At 39.1% G+C, this 20,714-nt stretch overlaps 1 protein-coding gene across 1 annotated transcript; it reads left to right on the forward strand.

Moving 5' to 3' along the window:
* Positions 1-1,468: 1,468 nt before the first annotated feature.
* On the forward strand, positions 1,469-10,234 carry COPS4 (COP9 signalosome subunit 4; the record flags this gene model as incomplete). Its single annotated transcript, XM_010294490.1, has 9 exons — positions 1,469-1,559; positions 2,352-2,503; positions 3,729-3,832; positions 4,669-4,822; positions 6,554-6,704; positions 7,103-7,273; positions 8,638-8,753; positions 9,116-9,200; positions 9,667-10,234. Coding segments are annotated over 9 exons (1,158 nt in total), but the record flags the coding sequence as incomplete, so codon positions are not given.
* Between the last annotated feature and the right edge of the window lie 10,480 nt (positions 10,235-20,714).

A 20,714-nucleotide genomic window follows, 5' to 3' on the forward strand; every position in this document is an offset into this window, starting at 1 on the left:
AAGGCGGGGTTACCCGCGGCCTCCCAATGGGGGGGCGGGGGGCGTGAGCGGCCGCTGAGGTTACGGCCGATCGGGGGCAGATGGGGGGCTGCTGGGCACTTGTTGGCGAGATGGGTCTTTCCCAGCGGCCGCCGTTCTTTAAATAAAAAGAAGTAAGAAAGAAAGATTTCCATGCATGATTCTGTCATTTTTAAATTGTTTTTCGTTTCTAACGAGGGCTTGCTTCGTGCTGGTGGTGTCCTAGCGCCAGCTCCCTCGCGGGGCTTCAGCCCTTCGCCGTAGCTGGGGCTGCTGGGCACTTGTTGGCGAGATGGGTCTTTCCCAGCGGCCGCCGTTCTTTAAATAAAAAGAAGTAAGAAAGAAAGATTTCCATGCATGATTCTGTCATTTTTAAATTGTTTTTCGTTTCTAACGAGGGCTTGCTTCGTGCTGGTGGTGTCCTAGCGCCAGCTCCCTCGCGGGGCTTCAGCCCTTCGCCGTAGCTCTCTCGTGTCTCCCCGCCGCCTCTCAAGAGTTCGGCTGCCTGTCCGTCGGCTGCGCGAAATTGATAGGTCGGGGAGTTTATTTTCCTCGACTGCTGTAGATGTGTCAGTAACATTGTTATTATTATTGTTATTATTGTTGTTATTATTACTTTCATTAGGTTGGTATTTTGGATGACAAACCTTGGGGTTTGAGCTACTTGTAGTGCAATGTGTCACACAGGTTTTCTTGCCCCTGAAGGTTCAGTCAGATGTCAGATCAGTCAGCTGAAATTCTTTGAGTCCCAGTCCAGTTGCTTATTTTCCAGAGGAATTGCCTCACTTTTAGGAGTTTCATGTAAAAACTTGGAAAAGTTCCCCTCAAGATGTGGCTTCAACGTGAATGTAGTACTTCATCAGTATTGCACACGCTGAGGTTCTGGCGCAGGCAAAGTTTAATTAGCTTTCTGAAGCATGAAAACTGGAGTTGCAATTTTTGCAGGAATAAATACTTAAAAATGCATAGTCTATGCCTGTGCTCGTGTCAGGTGACCCTAACTTACTATTTACCTCCTATTCCCAACACTGATTCTCATTCTCATTGAACATGGCATTTTGAACATTTGCCTAATTTTATTAATCTTAATCAATGAGCAATATAGTTTTTCATTACTTTTTCTGTCCGTTAGCCTAGGGTCGTGATTTTTAAATTTTTTTCTTAACATTCAGAATTGCACATATATTCACAGGTAACAAAATGATGAGCTGTGTTATCTGAGAATCTAGTCCTGGGATTTAAAAAGAGCCAGATACCGATTCCAGCTGAATGTTGCTGACATTTGAGCACAAGCACTTTGGAAGATTGCTACCTCAAAGGTGTAGAAAATATAAGCAAAAGCAGGGCTCTGGCATAGAAAATAAGCAGAGAAAGAAAATTTGTTAGTGGAAAAAATGTGCCCTATGAGTGACTTTAAAAATTTTTTTTTTTTTTTTTTTTTTTTTTTTAATCCGTGGACAGATATCGTCAAATATTGGAAAAAGCCATTCAGCTGTCGGGTGTAGAACAACTTGAAGCTTTGAAAGCTTTTGTAGAAGCAAGTAAGTGCATCTGGTATAGTTGGTTACACACTGAGTGAAGGCCAGAGGTCTGTGTAATTCCTGTTTAGAATTGCAGAGGTCTACGTGAGGCTATGTAAATACATGATATTTTGGTCCTACTGGAACTCAAACACACCTAGAAGAGGAATAATCATTTCCACATTCAGAAGTTAAGACATAATGCACTTGTAAACTTTGTAAATTATTTTAACTTTCCAATCTGTCAGTGTGACAGTGTTGGAAGGTGAAAAGATAAAGTAGTCTCTGTTGAATGCTAAAATTGATACTGGATACCAAGTGATATTTAAACTAACAACCCCCTTCTTCCTCTGTCTTAAGTTTGTGTGAAAAACTGTCGAGAAGAAATGGTTAGGGTTTTTTGTGTTGTATTGAATGCTTGGCTTATTGAATACCTCTATAAATTATACACGTTGTAATTTTTTTAAGTTGAGAATAAACTTAGTGAAATTTAGCCTGAAGGTTTACTTTGTCCAAGATGTTTCAGCAGCTGAGAACAGTGATTCAGAGTGAAACAACTCTCTATAAATCAAAGTGAGAAATTCATTATTATCTGTCAGGGGTTAGAAATCTGGTGACCTCTAGTGTAGCCAAACTGTTTGAGAGAAAAAAATTCACCCTTTAAAAAACAAAGAAAAAACCCCTTTACTTGGATACAGATTTAGAAACTTGAAATATTCAAATGTAATATAAAAGCAAATGGTCACTTACAGTGAAGGCACTGACAAGCATTGCATCCATCTTGTGTTTTTCTTCCATGTGTCTCTGAACCAGTGGTGAATGAAAATGTCAGTCTAGTGATCTCACGTCAGCTACTTACAGATTTCTGTACACATCTTCCAAGTCTTCCTGACAGCACGGCCAAAGAAATTTATCACTTCACCCTGGAAAAGATACAGCCTAGAGTTATTTCATTTGAAGAGCAGGTGAGAGATCTTGATGAGGGGTTTTTCATTTGTGGGCTTAGCTTTGTGCTTCTAATCTGCTGACTATTTTAAGTCTTTAAAAAAGTGGTTCAAAACAGGTATTCCTACTCAGAGTCCAGTTTTGCATTCCTGTACATGCAAAACCTGTGCTAAATGCAGAGAGTATTTAGGACCTTGCAAAGAATACAGACTTTGTATTCCTCTGCTACCAGAAAATGGCTCTTACAGTGAAACGGTACTTGAACTACTGTTGAGAGACAGGCTGGTATTCATTGTATTGCATTTTACCCAACTAATGGAACACACAGGTGATGTAAAGGGAGAATTATCTGAGAAATAGCTTTTGTTTCAAAATAAGTATCTGTGTGTGTGTTTGTGTATGTCTGTATTTTAGCCATAATCATTTTACCAGGAAAAAATGTTTTCGTGAAATCCCAGTTCTAGTTAACTACTGAATGTACTGGAATTCTTTTTCAATTCAGTTCTTGGTTTTGTTGTATATGTATTCATCTGAGAGTTCTTACAGAAGATATTTATGTAAAAAGCCTTGAGGATCTCATATTTGAGAAGAAAAGCAAGGCAGTTTCTGTCATGATTTGTATTTGCTTCTCTTTATGTTTTGACTTTCTAAGCAGCTTTTAAGTGTTAACTGAATATGCTTGTCTATATGTTATAATGATTATGCATAAATTAAGTCCAAGACATGAGATGATTTCTTTTTTTAACCATACTTCTGCTTATAAAACCAGATCATAAGCACTTACATGTTACCTGCTGACAGCTGCTCTATAAAGTAGAAGTTTCTGCATTAGGATCTAATCATAGTTCATTCATATCTCACAGGCTTCATATGAGGTATAACTGCAAGAAACGGCTTGGGAATCTTGGTGCTCCAGTTCTTGAAAGCCTTGTTTCATCTTTTTAAAAGCTTTATAAAAGCTTCCTACTTATCACTCCCTGAAGATAAACTCCTTTTATCTTGTCACAAGATTAAGTGGAAATGCTTCAAATCAGCACTCGTATTTAAAAAGCTTGGTATTAAAGCTTGATCGAGGAGCTCCACGCAGGACTCCCCATGTGGGAAGAGTGCATGCTTGTAGGTTGCTGTGTCTGTGAAGCTGGGGTATCGGTTGAGGGGATTTCTGAACAAGAACAAATACTGTGAAAGTTAATACAGAACCATTCAACTTTTATAGCGTTTGCTCATGATCTTATTATTGTTTAGGTTGCTTCAATAAGGCAACATCTTGCGTCAATCTATGAGAAAGAAGAAGACTGGAGAAATGCAGCACAAGTATTGGTGGGGATCCCTTTGGAAACAGGGCAAAAGTAAGTACTGTGCTAGACGCAGTTCTGTGTTGTTGCATATACTTGCTCCCTTTGTACTTAACTAGACCAGCGAGTGAGAATTTTGGGGTTGCTTATTTTCCTAGAGTTTCAGTAGTTCAGGCCAGAACTACTGCCAGATGACAGAAGTATAGCTTGATGACTGTACGTTACAGTAAACAGTTTAGTGGATGAAAATACTGCTCCAGAAGTTTTTGCGCTATTTATTAGTGTTGTTGATAAACAGCCTTTTTGATAGCGTTTTCAAAAATGCTTCTAAGGTTCTTGAAAGGTGATAGTTCTTCCATGTGTTCGCCTTTATAGTTCAAAATGAAGACATAGTTTGAAAATGGATATTAACAAATACAGTTGTGGGGTTTTGTTTGTAGTTGTGTTTGGGGTTTTTTTTAAGTCTAGAACCCTTGCTGTTACTTTTCTCTGGCTGTTCTTTCTATCCTCTTTCTCTGTATGCATGCAGAAGGAATTGCTGTACGTTTTGCCTAGTTAGCACCTTTTTGTTCCACTGCAAGTTTGCTTCTTAACTCAAGTGGCTCACCACTTACGGCAAACTTCCAGTCCACTAAAAACAGATTATTAGAGTTTACATTTGTGTCTTGGTGGACAGCTACTGATGGTTGTAGGAGCCAGTTCTATATTGGCATTCATCTCAAATTTCCTTACCCTGAATAGAGAGCACTAATTTTGGTGTTAGGGAAGAAGAAAACAGGGTAAAGCAAACACTGCCTAGTGCTTAAGAATTATTACATATGTTTAGAACAGCTAAGAGCAAGGGCAGTTGTGGAGCAACTCTGAACACTTGCTTTTCTATTTCTCTACAGACAATACAATGTAGATTACAAACTGGAGACCTACCTGAAAATTGCCAGGCTGTATCTGGAGGATGATGACCCAGTTCAAGCAGAAGCTTATATTAATCGAGCTTCCCTGCTTCAGAATGAATCAACTAACGAACAGCTGCAAATCCATTATAAGGTTGTCTAATTTGCTTTATTGCTTTCTCTTTCTAAAGGGAGATGATTCCACATTGAGGTGTTCTTGTACAATGCCACTAGAAGTTTCATAATGAGGAAAGAGACAAAGGGAAAAGCTTCTAAATGGCTTTGGGAGCTTGAGCGCCACATTTTAACAATAATTAAACAGCTCATTCCCTATCATTTGGAGATAAATCTATAAAGGTTCCTTAAATGCCAGCTTTACTGATTGAAAATAAAACGTAGGCTTCAAAACATCTGAAATATTGTTGAAAATATTGCACCCACCTTTGTCTGTTGTATTGGGTCTGGCTGAGATGGAGTTAATTTTCCCCATAGCAGCCCTCACAGCACTGTGCTTTGTATTGGTAGCTAGAAGGGTGTTGATAACACACCAGTGTTTTGGCTACTGCTGGGCAGTGCTCACACAGCAGCAAGGCTGTCTCTCCGTCATTCCCCTCGCACCAGTAGGCTGGGTGGGGGCAAGATCTTGGGAGGGGACACAGCCAGGACAGCTGACCCAAACTGGCCAAAGGGATATTCCGTACCATATGATGTCAGCTCAGCAATAAAAGCTAAGAGAAAGGAGATGGGCAGGGGGCGGAATTTGTTTTTTATAACGTTTGTCTTCTGGAGCAACTGCTATGCATACTGAAGCCCTGCTTCCTGGGAAGTGGCTGGACATTACCTGCTGATGGGAAGTAGAGCATAAATCCATTGATTTCCTTTGCTCCTGCACGTGGCTTTTGCTTTGTTAAACTGCCTTTATCTTGACCCACGTGTTTTTTCTATCTTCTTTTCTCTCCCCTGTCCTCCTGAGGAGGGGAGTGATAGAGCAGCTTGGTGGCACCTGCTGTCCAGCTAAGGTCAACCCACCACATCTGTAAATCTAAGAGGGGAAAAAAAAAAAATCATGTACAATACTAGGGACAACAGAAGCCCTCCCCCCTCCTGTAATTAAATAGTAAGTCAGTCCCATCCATAAAAGTAGCTTTAAAGTCTCACGTAGTAAAGTAACTGCTGACATTTCTGCTTATTTGTGGGTTTACTGTGTACATAGTTCATACACTAATTTCTCAAACCATTTTAGTAAGTGGGATGACCAGTGATAACTATAGTGTGACAGTACCAATCAAGTGTGGTGGTGTTTAAAATTCTGCAACACAAAGCAAATGTGCCATGAGCTTTAACTCAGGGTGTGGTGGTTTTGGTTTGTTGGTTTTCCCTTTTCTTTTGTTTCTCCCACCATGCTGTGCTTTAAAGCATGCACTCAAGTTAGAAGTGTAAATATTTTCTGTAAGCGTTAGAAAAGCACAAAGGAAGGGAGAGAAGAAGTATCATGCTGTTACAGGGCTGAAAGGGAAAAGCAAACACTTGAAACATATAAATTGCTATCTAAGCGCTAGCTGTCAATGTCAGTAGTGAAGGGGAAGCTTACATAAGTACAATATGAGCTGCACAGTATTTCATTTACTTAGTTTCTGGCATTTAGACATTTGCAGTGTTTAACATGTGAATAGTGCTGGGAAATGCCCTTTCAATTGCTGACATTGGTACTTTAGCAAGGACTTTACAAGTCAAGCTAATTGTTCGAAGACACACAGATGTCCCTAGGACGCAGTAGAGCAATATTTATGGGAACTGTCACATGATAATGTGGCAATTTATATACATCTATATTATGCAGCCACCCCTGTTAGTTTTCTTTTTGTGAGACATACTTTCTTTCTAGGTTTGCTATGCTCGAGTTCTTGATTACAGAAGAAAGTTCATTGAAGCTGCCCAAAGATACAATGAGCTCTCCTATAAGAGCATAGTCCATGAAACTGAGCGACTGGAGGCATTGAAGCATGCTTTGCATTGTACTATTTTGGCATCAGCAGGTAAAATACACCTTACATTTTTGTAAAAAAGACCCAACATAGGTATTTCATATCCCCCAAAGCAAGTCAGCTTGTGTATTACTTGGTAGGGAGGGATCCAAAATTGTGAACATGGTGTCAAAATTACCTTTTGGCATACTGTTAAATCAGAGTTGGATTACTTCCATGTCTTTGCCAGTGATAAGGTGGCATATGGCTAAAGATGCAAAAGATAGTGTCAAAGTGCAAAAGTCAGTGACAAACAGTGTTTTGAACTGAACACAACCAAATTTCTTCTTTGGTAGAGCTTTCTTCGTTAATTGCATGTATTGAGAAAAAGACAATAACTTTTTCTTGTTTACCTCTAAATACCCAATACTTTGGTGATCATTTATGAGGATTCTTCTTGACTGTCCTAGGACAACAGCGTTCTCGCATGCTTGCTACACTCTTCAAGGATGAGAGATGCCAGCAGCTTGCAGCCTATGGGATCTTGGAGAAAATGTATCTTGACAGAATTATCCGTGGAAATCAACTGCAAGAGTTTGCAGCTATGCTAATGCCTCACCAGAAAGCAACTACAGCTGATGGTATGTATTTCTCTAAAGTCTTGTAATTCTAGGTATTCATCCACAGGAGTTAGATTTGCCCAGTGCAGTCAAGAAGTGTGATGGAAAAGAATTTAGTGTTGCTTATGTGATTTTTTTAAAAAAATTATTTCCCAGCATGTTACCCTCATGAGTATAGTTTAACAGTAAAGCTTCTTAGGCATAGTTCATCTTTCTGATTGGTTATTAAGGTTTTGAAATACTCTTCTAGAAGATAACTTGTAAAAATCTTGTTTTTCTGTCCATGTACAGTCCTCTTCACTGACAACCACCTAGTATTTCTAACTTTGCCACATACTTTGAGTCTCTGTCCTTTTGAGCTTCTCCAGTTCTAAGGCACTGTTATAAATAGGATGCCTGGAACCATGTGACATGCATGTAGGCTGTAAATGGTCTGTGTGGATGATAAATTTATTTGAACTGCTTCCTGACTTGACAGGAAGATGACAGGTAGTGAGGAGATGACTTGAATCTCACACTGCCTCCACATTGTTTTCTGATCGATCTCACTGATGTCTTATTAGCTCTGTTCTTCCTAGAGCCTCTGAACGGTGAGAAATAATGTGACTTAATGACTTCACTGGAATCCTAAACACACTGCTCTCCATTTTCTAAATTAGAAGACTTTGAAGTGGAAAAATACATAAGCATGAAATACCTCTTAATCAGGAAAACCTTCCTAGTGAACAGTAACTGTTGATTAAGGACAAATAAACAACTGTGTAATCGCAGAGGTGAAAACTGGTTAAAGGTACTTACTAACAATAATCTGCAGTCCTGTCCTTGGGTCAGTTTGTCATTTATTTATGACCTGTACTTATTGTCTGTGTAAGTTAAAGAATGCAGGTTAGTTGGTATTTAATAATGTGCTTATCTTCAATTAGAGGCTAAGGGGCAAATGAGTTAAATTGTTAAATCAAGAAGAGAGAACTAGATGAGGGTTTATCACTATACAAGCACAGTAAGAGAGCGGTGAATTGTACCCATAAGAACTGTAATGAATAAAAAAAAAAAGCAATGGTCTTTCCATTTGGCAAGCTATGAACTCGTCACAGGAAGTCAAACTGCCTCAATTCAGATGTTGAGTGTTGTAGCAAAACCAAAGGCTCCACTTGATTATTCTAGAAGATAAATTAGAGCATTTAAGCTGTCTTAAAATCAACTACATGCCATCCATTTCTTTTTATTCATTTTCTTCTGCATAGCATAACACTGATGTAAGGCAGATGCATCTGGACCACACATAACTCTTGGGGGAAAAAAACATTTTCAATCTGCTGTACAATATAAACCAAGTATTTCAGTCTTACAGTAATGGATTTTTTTTTTCTAATCTAACCCCTAAGGTTCCAGTATCCTGGACAGAGCTGTTATTGAACACAACTTACTATCTGCGAGCAAACTTTACAACAACATTACTTTTGAAGAGCTTGGAGCATTGCTAGAGATCCCTGCAGCTAAGGTATTGGTTTTCTGCATCTTTTGTAAAAACAAGGAGCATCAGAGACATGAGAAAATAGCTGTGGTAAATATTAGGAAAATCAGTTCAATATTAAGAAATAATTAAATATTCTGTATTATGAAGAAGGTTAAATATCTAGCACATCTTATGAGAAGGAAGGGTACATGATATGGAATGAACAATAGTGGAGTTAGATGCCACTGATAGTATATTTAATCATTTCATAATTATTGTTGTTTGTAGCTTCCCCTCTCCCCAGTGTACGGAGCTGTTGAAAAACCCATAAGGACTGTTAAGTCTTAATCATTTTTAACTTCTTTTTGAATGGAAGAAGTTTCTAACATCTTTCTTCATTATTTCAGGCAGAAAAGATAGCTTCTCAGATGATAACTGAGGGTCGTATGAATGGATTCATTGACCAGATCGATGGAATTGTTCATTTTGAGAGTAAGTTTGACCACAGTTATTTTTTTAGCACCATTCAGAGTGAGTTTTTTGAGTTGCTGCTTTACAAGATAAGGAAATTAAGTTTCTTAGTATCTTGTCTGAAGTGAGCTTGCTGTGTCTTGCTGTGTCCATGAGGTGGCAGAGTTTGCCTTAATGGAGGGCCACACTTCACTCACCCTCCCTACAATGCATTTTCTTATCCACAGGAAAGTGTGAATTTATTCCGTCAGTCTCCTTGTAGGTTCAAGGTTCACCAGGGAGTTATCTGTTCAATTCTACTTTGCAATGCAGGAGTTAGGTTTGTAACAGACAGCCAAAAATCATTATAGCTTTTGAATACAGAAATGGGCATGATGTGGCTGCAAGGAAGGCTTCCTCTGTGAGGTAGGTGAGCGCAGTGACAGAAGAAAAGGTTGCAGTTGAAAAGGCAAGGGAGTTGCTAAGACTTACTCTGTTTGTTTTCCAGCTCGTGAAGCTTTGCCAACTTGGGACAAGCAGATTCAGTCACTGTGTTTCCAGGTTAACAACCTGCTGGAGAAGATAAGTCAGACAGCCCCAGAATGGACCGCACAGGCAATGGAGGCCCAGATGGCTCAGTGACTAAGCCATTGTCTAAATGGAGGCAGTCAACTGCCTACTGTGCTGGAAGAAGGGAACCGAATTGGACTGTGAACCAAATGAATAACCCACCTTCATTTCCCCACCTTCTGCTTTCACTCTAGCTTAGGACACAATTACGTCATACCATGTTTGGTGTGACAGTCCCCCAGTTCTCAGAGTATAGAATGATGCTGTTGCTGCCTCTGCATTGCACTCTGCTGTCCTGAAAGCTGTGGTTTCCACATAGAAGCAACTGTAATGTCTGCAGCAAGCTTTGGGTTTGGTTTATTTAATTCTTTTCCCACTGTATTGCTATAGCAGTAGCCCATTACTTCCTATGATGCTTGTCCTGCTGTGAAAATATAAGTGCCATGTTTCTTTTAGTTGTAATTATTCTAATAAAGGCTGGAATGAGCCACTTTGTTTAAGTGTTGCAGGGACCTGTTTTTTGTTTTTTTTTCTCAAGCAGTAACTTGAAATAAGTTGACTTTTTGGAATTGTCAGTTTCAGCCCCTGAAAACGTTAAATGAAACCCAGCTGTTTTCCTTCTCTGTTTATAAAGTGCAAGTCTGAAATCTTAACTGAAGGAAATACTGCCCCTTCTCCTGCACTGGTGCAGTAGGGCACAGTTAATCTGTGCTGAGAGATGGGGTAAAGACCGCTGTTCCCAAGAGAGCTTGTTGCAGCACATGCCAAGTTAAGGTAAGCCAAGCATGTTCTTTATTTTCTAGGGCAGCATGAATTGATAATTTTGCAAAAGTATCCATAGTGGTTTTTTGGAACTGGTGGTGTAACAGATTCTGACAGGTAGGGATTCTGTACAACAAAAGATTAAACACCTGAAACTGGAGAGGCTGGAGAATACTGTGCAGATTACTTATATAATGAGATACAACAACTAGGTAAAGGTATAATGTGATAAGCAGGACCGACTTGAAATGCTTATGCACAGCAACGAAGTATCAGGGGCCTTTCTGATGTTTATCATTCTGGATTTGTGCACTCTTTACCCATTCTTATCGTCTGCCAAATGAACGAGTCTTACTGTGCAATTTGCTGGAGGGGTTTTCAGAGAGCTCTTTGGGTAATGGGAGAGCCCAGGCAGTTTCATCAATACCTGTTCCTATCCAGTGATTATGTTTTAGTTTAAGATGGTCTTGTTCAGGTTGTAATTCCAGCTTTGATGTGAATTATCTTAGCTCCTTGTTTTCAGTCTATGTTCATCATAGTCTTTTTATTTCAAAATATGGAGGATGTTGATGTCTTTCAAGTCAAAGATTTTGGCTGAATCCACAATTCTTAATACCTTGATTTTTGTTTTGCCCCCTTCCCCCCCCTCCTTTTTTTTTCTTTAATGTGTTTATGCATTTAGATTTGTAGTGCTGTTAGACTTTTAGAGAAGCCAAGAGCCTAGTAAAGGGTGGTTCCTCCATAAATAGGAAGGACTTCTGTGAACGTGGCAGGTGATACTTCTGAGTTCCAAAACAACTGGCCCAGGTAGTTATGATGGCTTCCAGTTGGTAGCACGCTTTAGTTTCTCTGGGAGGGGGAGTGGAGAGAGTAGCTGTGGGAGCAGGAGAGAGCTGCCTACCTCTTGACAAGTTTACTGTAAAAGCGCAGAGAAGGACGATTTTCCAGATCCTTATTACAGACAGAGGTTGGGTGGCTGTTGACCTTCAGTGTGGGCTGACAAAGTCCAGTATAAGGGTCTCTGTCTACTATGGCTGGTGTCTGGCACTCCGAACACTCATCTCCAATACCCACAAGGGTCATGTGTCTTACTGAATAGCCTCCTGCATTACCCTCTAACACAGCAGATGTAGATAATTTATTTGCTACAGGAGAGATGCTGGTAGTAGATGGCAGTAAAAGCCAAGCTGACCACAAGGAAGTCCTGAGTACACTGTACACATTTTTGCTGTACTGCTTTTTCCAAGTCAGCAGTGTCAGAACTCAGAGCTGGCTTTGGCTATTCATTGGATAGCTTCTCTAATTTACATTTTTCCTCTCAACTCTCCCAATTACTTTAAAGGCAACTATAGTGTCAAAACATTTATGCAGACAGTGTAAGACAGTTAGACACACAGTATCTAATTAGGAATTCCTCAAGTAGTAATGTAGTATTGGCAGAAAAAAATATTCAAAAATTTGTGATTAGGCTTTTGATAGTTAATTGGAGGGGCTTACTTGATAATTAAAATAGAAACTTCAAGTGATGTGGTAAATTAACTCCCTTAACTAGTCATATCATTACAGCTTGAGTTTTGCAGTGTAACCTTGGTTAACAGCGGTTCTACAGAGGATCAGACATCCTGTCTCATTTCTTCAGAGCAGGTTCATTGTTTGCCTGGCTTATCCAGAAATAATTACCATTTATGTTTTGACTTTGTTTATATTCTTTTGCCTTGGAATACTTCAGTGGCTCATGAAACTTATGTTACGTACGGATTTGAGGCCAAGTTGGATGCACCAGCTCTTATATGTTGAATCATACAAGGACATGAATTCACAGCTTTGCAATAACAAAAATATTGCAACAAAATATTAATTGCCAAGATTTCACTCATTTCACTGTTCCAATCTGGGAGAAAAAACAATTTCAGAGCCATCTAAGTATGAAAGCAACAGTTGTAGAGGAAGCTACCATTTCCCAAAAAGCCCAAGTGGCAAGGATTTACGTAGTACTGGAACTGACATAGGAAAGATAGCAACCTGAAAAATTTTTGTTTGCTATTAGTAAATACCTTTTGTAACCTTCTTTAAAAAAGAAAAGTTAAATATTTAGTGATACTTGTATTCACAGAATGCTAACAGACTTAGCTACCCTCCATTTCTGCTGTTGATTTTTAAAAAATATGATAAACATTTGTGTCTTCAGAGGCTTTTATGCTTTATCTCCATTCTGTTGGAAACTCCTTTCGCTCAGTTGCATATCTAGCTTCATATCTTGGATCCAAGATACTTCATACTTTTCAATTCTGTAATTGCTTACAGAAACAAAACCAAGTTGTATATTAAGGCAAACATCCCTCAAGAAAGGAATTCACAAGGTGTCAGGATGTCAAACTTGGGGTGACAGCACATCACTGCTTTTTCAGATAATTTTACAGCAGCAAGTACTTGCTATCAAATCAAATTCTTTAATACAGGAAAACATGGAAACCATGCACACTTGCTGTGCTTACTACAGTTGTCTATATTCATAAAGAGGTATCTTGTTTCAGGGTACCTTGCCACTACTACTCAGTAAGAAACTGTTGAGTGAGTTTAGACCCCATTATAATGTTACTCTTGATTATGAAAGTGTTCTTAATCCAACAGCATCAGAAAAGGAAGAGCAAAATTGTGACATCAACGGTGTTCCTTTTCAAGGCTGAAGAGTATTTTGACCATGTATTTTCAACTGAAATTACTTGTAACTTTTTCAAAGTGGTACCGGCTGAGAATTTTCTCTCCCTTCAAGAGATAGTCACCACTAGTCTGGAGCCTGTTGGTTTTCTTCTTACTTGCCTTACAGATTTTTTTTTTTTTTTAATATTGAAAAGCAAGTCACACTGACTTCTGTGCACAGCTCTTGGGAGTATGCCCTTTGCGGATTGAAGAGTGTTATGTACAACATTTGTATACATCCCAATTTAGGGCATTTGCTGCTTCACTCTGCTACTTAAGGGAGAAGACAGTTCTAAAAAGCTGTGACAAGGTGTGTTCACAGCTGCTTTGTGGAGTATTTTTTCTCCTTGTGGGCCAGAAGTGACATCTGGAAAGCAATGAACAGATCTACTGAACCATTTCTGAGAGAAGAAACCCAAGTGGCCCACTCTATCCTCAAAACCAAGACGACCTTTGGTGATGAGCTAACAGAACACGTGAACAGGGCAGTGCTAACCCCATACCCCACTGCTGACCCGAGTATCCTTTCTGTCAGCCAGGGCCTGCCCTAATGCGGGAGTCAAAACCAGAACCTCCCCACTAGATGGAGAGCTAAGCACACATAACCAAGATGAGACCCCCGGCGCTTGGGGAAGGCTAGCACATTCCCAGTTGTGTTTTGTGATTAAACTCTATTCATCCGTAGCAAGCACAGAAGAACAAATTAATCAGCCTCTGGGTTTTTTGGATTTCTGAGCCTTTACCTGTACTCAAACCATGTTAGCAAAGCTTGCTTCCCACATGTATGGCGTAGGTTGTACTTTGGTACTTCAACTAATGGGTTATTTGGTACCAGAAAGTTTTCTCTCCACCAGAGGTAAAAATGACAAGAATAGGACTTAACTCTGAATAAGGGAGTAAACACTACCACTGGGCTTTGCAGACTGGATTCAAAACAATTTATAACATGCTTTTAGGTATAATGCAGGACTGAACTTGAGATTCATGAGGTCTTGGTAGTTTTACAATTTTTTTCAGCAAAAGCTTAGTACACTGAATTGCATTGAGCTAGTAAAAAGGAATTATATGAAGAAACCTGAAAACAATGTAAGTCATCGACTGGGGAGACAACACCCACACAAATCCCTCTCCATTTTTTTTTAAAGCTTAGAGACTTTGTTTTACATGTGATAAATTACTTCTCTATGAAATGATGGTTTTATTCTTTGCAGTAGTTACTCCTGAAACTTTGTTATTCGTTGCAAAAGATAATCCAAAAGAAAAGTAAAAAAAAATTACCAGACTAAGAACATTAGACTGAAAAATAGGCAGTCAGCCTTGACTGATTTTTAGTGAGTGTATAACATTGATTTTATTACAACAGCATAAACTTGAAATTATGACCATTTATCTAGGAAAAAACCCAGGACCAGAACATGCCTAGAAAACAGCTTGGTTTTTGGTTGTGTGTTTTGTGGTTTTTTGTTTTTTTTTTTTTTAAAAAAAACCCACAATATTAAAAAGCAGCCTGGACAGCTAATCTAGTGGTAAGGCTCTCTCTGCAATTTTGCCAAAAAGTTTTTATTGCTTGAGTAACTAGGCATATTCCTGTCACACTTTAAAAAATTATACAATGGAAAAATAAAAAGATATATTCAAATAGCCTAGAGTTTCATTGCCCACTGTGAGTGCTTTTTTGTTATTTCAGGTCTTCTTAACAATCTCAAGACACCTAATATAAAATCCAAAAATATATAAACTGGGAAACAAAGTTGAATATTTACCTACAATGTGCTAGTTTTATGTGCTGCATACTAATAACACAACAATTTTCATACTTACCCCATTCTACTAATTACTAGTCTAAATCAAATACCTGTAAATGAACTCTTCCTTTTACAACTGTGTTTTTATCAACTGCTTAATACTACTAAAACACCCCACCCTCACACATGGTAACAACCTTAACAATAGTTTACTACTTGAAAAAACTAGCTTTTTTCAACTTTTATCATACGTTAAACTATAGCAACATATCACTCACCTCTTTAAAACTTGTAAAATCATAACATGACCTAAACATTCTCTTTTCAAACAACTTATTTGGGTCTTTCTCCAGCTGCTTTTAGCTAATGTGCCCCTCGTGTTAATCAGTGTTTTGACTTTGGGCCGAATTACTCTAAGTTTATATAAGCCTGCAGTGTAGGCTAAGTAGATTTTTTCTTAGATTGGTTAGTATATTGTTCTTTTTTCTGTTTGAGAAAGAGGATAATCAGGTATTTCTCCGAAGTATCTTTTTCATTATTTTCTTAAGGTTTTTTATGTTACCCTAAGCTACTTAGTAATTTTTTCTAAAACTCTAGGAAGAAAATTTTTTCTAGTGCTCTGTGTATCTTGTTTCTTGTTTCTTATATTGCTAAGCATTGAGGCTTTTTTTAGGAAGGGGAATTTCTGAATCTGGTACACTTTATGATGGGGCTTCAGTGGAGAGTAGGTTGCTGGATATCTTTAGGCTTGCTTTGCATCTTTATCAGTGCGTTCATCATGTTTATGGAAGAACTGGTAATATACCACTGATACATTTGTATGTGGTAAGGGGAGGTCTGAAAGTTGAGTTTGTACATAATGAGGAAAGGTATAAAGTTTTCAACCTATTCCACTCTTGTTTTTACTTAAGGAACAGTTTATTTTATCACCTGTGCTGAGTTGTTTGAAGTGCACATTGTTTGCCTGAAATGATGCAGTAAGCTAGCTGACCATGTGTCTCACAAGCTTGGTGGCTTCTGCTAAACTTTGATGTTAAAGAGCAAAGCAAGCTGTCTTTTTTTTTTATTTATATGCAGCATTTTCTGTTTCTTTCATTAATGTAAAATTTGTTTAGTTTCATTTTTTTGTTAAATGGAAAGAGAAATTCTTTCCTCTAATATTACTAACATGGCAGTCTCAATTCCCATTTTCCAGGGAGAACTAGGTTGCCAGTGTATTTATTCTGGGCTAAATCGGAAGTGCTTCATAATTTACTTTTTGCTTGTTACCATGTTATAAAGCAAGCAATTGATAAAATATTTTCACAGCATAGCGTGTGTGTAATGCTTTTGGGAATGATTGAGGAAAACATGTATTAACATTTACCACATAATTCAGAGTGAGGCCTGGCATGGTTATCTTTTTGTTGACTTTCAAATGCTGAAATCATAGTTACAACTTCTACATGTGAGGGTACATACATGCTTCCATTTTTGTCTGTATGGGACTTCAGAGAACAATATTTCAGTACCTGATCATTTCTGGATCCAAAACGTTGCTGGGACTTTGCTTTTAAAACCAGCACTGTGGTTACACACCCGAGCACCATTAAAGCACCATGTAATGATTTGCAGTCATTGTTACGGAGTGTTTTCAAAAGCCAGGAATCATGAAGACTGCATTTTCTAGCATATTCTGCCTAGCTGACCTCCACTACATGTGGACAGTCCCAGGTTACGGCACTAACCATGACATTAGAGGGTAATGGTAAGGGGTAGTATTCTGTAACTGTTTCATACAGTCAAAATCCACTACCAGCTATAATTCTTTGCTCTGAAGAATGGGGAATAGTCACTTTCTATAGTTACTACTGCCTTGTTTACCTGTGCTGGGTATGGCATTTCACTGTGACTCCTCATAGCCTCTAGCATTATAGGTAATAATAGGACTATGTTTTTGTTCTTTTAATTAATGTATTTATTATCTGGAAAGAGATAATTGTGGTTATGTATTTCTGCTTTACAGTAAGGGGTAAAAACAGGGAGGAACAGTTGGAGTGTTTTTTAAAGTACCACAATCTTTGTAAGATGTCTTCTCGAATGTGCTCGAAGCCTGCACTGTTTCTTTTTTGTCACATCCCATTTGGAAGTGAAGTACATCCTAAGATACAAGTCCCATCGTTCCCCAGGTGAGATGCCAGGCTTCTTGCAAAGCCTATACTTGCAAAAGTATATACATTGAGTAATCACAGGGACTCAAAATGGAAAAAAGTAGTGCTTAGCTGTTCTCACCTGTGTTGTGTTACCCTGTTAACATCCATTTTACAGCACTGTGGGGACTTAAAGCACTGATATGGTGTGATACAGTTTTAAGCTTTAAATGAAGGCAAGTGTAGAAAAAAGAGGAGGCAACAACATTCAAGGGTATATTGTAGTGGCAGGCTGGATGCTGAAACACAATTCAGAGACTTCCATATAAGGAAGCTCTTAGAGCTGTTTTCAAAAGCTTGAGTTCAGGTTATTTCTGTGCTAAAAAGTTCAAAATCTCCAAAAACAAACATAGCCAATCTCGATCCTAGTTCATAGGTTTTAATTGGTACAGAGGAAAAAAAAGGTAATAAAAGGGGGTGTGTATAGAATAAATAGTTGCTGAATGTAACCCTCCACTAAAGGCTTTTTTACAAACTATTTAAGAACAGAAGCTATATATAAACTAAAGCTGTAGCTTAATATAAGATACTTCCTTTCTCTTAAAGCAGTGCTGAGAGATGGCACTGGAAATCTAGACCTACCTTTGTAAATGTCCTTTACCAGCTGCTTACTAATAGCTTTGACCTATGGAGTTTTGCTAAAGGAGCTCACTATCTGTTCCCTTAACCTGAGGGCATCTTCTCTGATCAGATGCTTTTTCCTTCCATGCAGAATAAAGATTAACAGACAGGAGAGATTAGCAGAGTGGGAAAGATTATGACTTTCCTAGAGGCTCTGTGTGGGTAGAAGCTGGTTGGTAATTCAGGATGCACACCCAGCCAGCGGGGCTAATATAATATGCCCAGCCTGAGAAGGTACATTTGTGCTGTAGAGGTAACTGAAGACTCAAGACAGGATCAGGTGGACTTTTGCTGGTTTGTGCAAAAGGTGCTACATCTTCTACAGCAAAAAAAGCCCTTATTACCTACTCCAGGTTTAATTTGATTTTTCTAAGTGTTTTTAGCTGCAATTTGCCTTTGGATAGTACGTGATGTTTCTCATCTTTGTGGCATGTGTGAGCCAAACAGACAGGAATTGATCACTGGACTGGGAGCTCATATCAGTTTAGGGCTCATCAGTAGGCTTGCTATCCTCTCAGTAGTTCCGGGGAAAATATATGATAAGTGAAATGAGATTCACTCAATAAAAAATTACAGGATGGGAATGTATTAGTGTAAGTCAATATGGCCTAAAGGAAAACAGATGCTAGTAAACAAACCATGTGGTGTTTCTTAAGTAGAAGCACTAGGGCTGGAAAAAGTAATTGTGCCGGTGTAGTAAGTTTGGGGGACAAGGGGTACTCCACAGGAGTTTGTGAGTTGCAAGAGTTAGCTATTCAGAGCTAATAGGATAAGAGTTAGTGAACTGATCTCATTCTAGCTATTGTTTAAGGAATCCTTATCTGCTGAGGGTTTTTGTTAGAAACAGCCACAACTCAGCATTTCTATTCACAGTCTGCAAGTAAATAGGTATAGAATGATATTTGTGGATGCTGCATTACAGTGAGAACAGACTGGTAAGGCAAGACAGTCTGGATAGGGGGGAGTCATTAAAGCAAAATAGACGTAGGTATGTTACTATTTCATTGCTTTTTAGCTTGCTTATTGGCACTGGCAAAACTGTTAAGATAAATAAGCCTAAAATCTTGATACATGTGTTTTAAAAGGGGTGTTGAAGCATTCGAGCAATACAGTAAAGCCTTGTCAGACTGATTTTAAAAAAGACAAATGCCTTTTAGGGAGGACCTGAGGAATTTATGTTGAGTTTTCAGAAGTCCCTGGGGTGGCTGGGTTAACTATCCATTTTCTTCCATGGAAACATGTTTGCTAAACTAGGGTGAGAAATGCGGTAACAAATGGGTAAAAGTTGAAAGCATGCCACTGTAACGAGAAAACAAAGCAGCAGTTCTTAAGAGCAGTGATTAAGCTCTGGAACTAACTATCAAGGGGAAAGGGTAGGTTTGCACTGTCTGTCTGTCTTGAAATCCAGACTGGCTGCCCTTCTGGAAAGTGGCTTAGACAGCTAATACTGGCTGAGTTTAGTTCAGAGGTAATGGTGCAATTTAAGGTTCTGTTATCTACAGGAGGTCACACACAGTGACCTAATGGTCTGTTTAGGCCTTAAGCTTTTTGAAGCTACAAAGTGATTTGAATGTGAAAAGATTTGTACCTTACCACCTTCTGCAGAGTAGCCGTGCTGCAGGTTTTAATTATTGTTTTTCTGTGATGCTTGTATTTGAAGCAGAGTGGCATCAGAAATTTATGGTCAGACAACAAAGCAAACAAGCTTGTCAAGTAATATCTAAAGTAATTTCTGGGTCTCAGTGGAAGGCTACATTCCATTTTCCTGTAAGGTAGTCATACATCATCTGAAAGTTTGAATTTAACTAATGAAATACGTGTTTAAATTCCTTGATCCAAAAGTGAGCTGTTAGAGTACATATTGCCACATGTGAAACACTTCCCCCCTGCCCCGTTGTGGGTTGCTATAGTCGAGTCAGGAAAATGTTTTCCACTTCTGGGTAGCTTTATGCCACATGCTTGCTTAGAAGTGATCTTACAGTTTCTAGTTTTTCACTAGTCAAGGAAGTCTGTGGGCCTGGGAGAAAGGAGGTGCTTATCTTCTCAGTGAGTGCTCAGCTGAAGGAGGTGGTGTATGCTTTTCTGTGAGAAGATGTGGGCTGTCCCAAACACATGGGGCATTGTGAGCAATGTGGAGGTTAGGCTTTCTGGAAAGAAGCTATTCTTGCCTTGTGAAGAACAGAGATAGTTTCAGGCACTGGTGTTGCAAGGAGTTAAGCAGCTGTGGTGAACACAGGTCCCAGGTGATGCTCTGCAAGGGTTATGCTGTGTTAAGCTGTTACCAAGTACAAATGAACAAACACAAACAGTGTGGCAGTGGAATTAGGTTCCAGGCTAAGGAGGTGGAATGAAAGGGGAGCCAGGATGAAGCCTGTGGTGTGATTGTGCCAGGAACTTGGCAAATACTTGCATCCTCCAGCAGTGGTGGGATGCATTCCTCTATTTGGAGACGGGATCATCCCTGTTGTTTTCACTTTCCTCCGCTGATGGTCAGCTACATCTGTGGGATTTTGACCTCAACATATAATTTCTTGTTGAGGGTATGGTCTCTGGTTTCAGAATCCTTTCAGGATGGCTTTTGGTCAAAGCTGTAGGGCTGTCATCAAATGACTGGGCACCTCTGGGCATGTCTTCAGACACAAGCCATGGCTAGTTATAGAGTGCAGTTACCTTTGGGTGTGTTGGGTCATAGCTGAATGATGGCAGCAAGGGTGTCAGTGGTGTCTTGCTGCTGGTTTTGGACACCCGAAAGGGCAGAACAACTACTAAGCAGCAATGCTTGAAGAACTAAGTGTATCTGATGAGAAGGTACATAGGTACATTAGCCTTTGAATGTCCTAATCACCTGGCTTTTTAGTCTGTTTATCTTCTGAGTTGCCTCTTGCAGGAGAATTATCAAACATGGGTGAGAAGCTAATAATAATTGTGCCTTGCCTGCTAGGGAGGACTAGTGAGTGACATCGACATCT

The sequence above is a fragment of the Phaethon lepturus genome, unplaced genomic scaffold (genome assembly GCF_000687285.1).
Source record: "Phaethon lepturus isolate BGI_N335 unplaced genomic scaffold, ASM68728v1 scaffold21069, whole genome shotgun sequence".
Classification (NCBI taxonomy): domain Eukaryota; kingdom Metazoa; phylum Chordata; class Aves; order Phaethontiformes; family Phaethontidae; genus Phaethon; species Phaethon lepturus.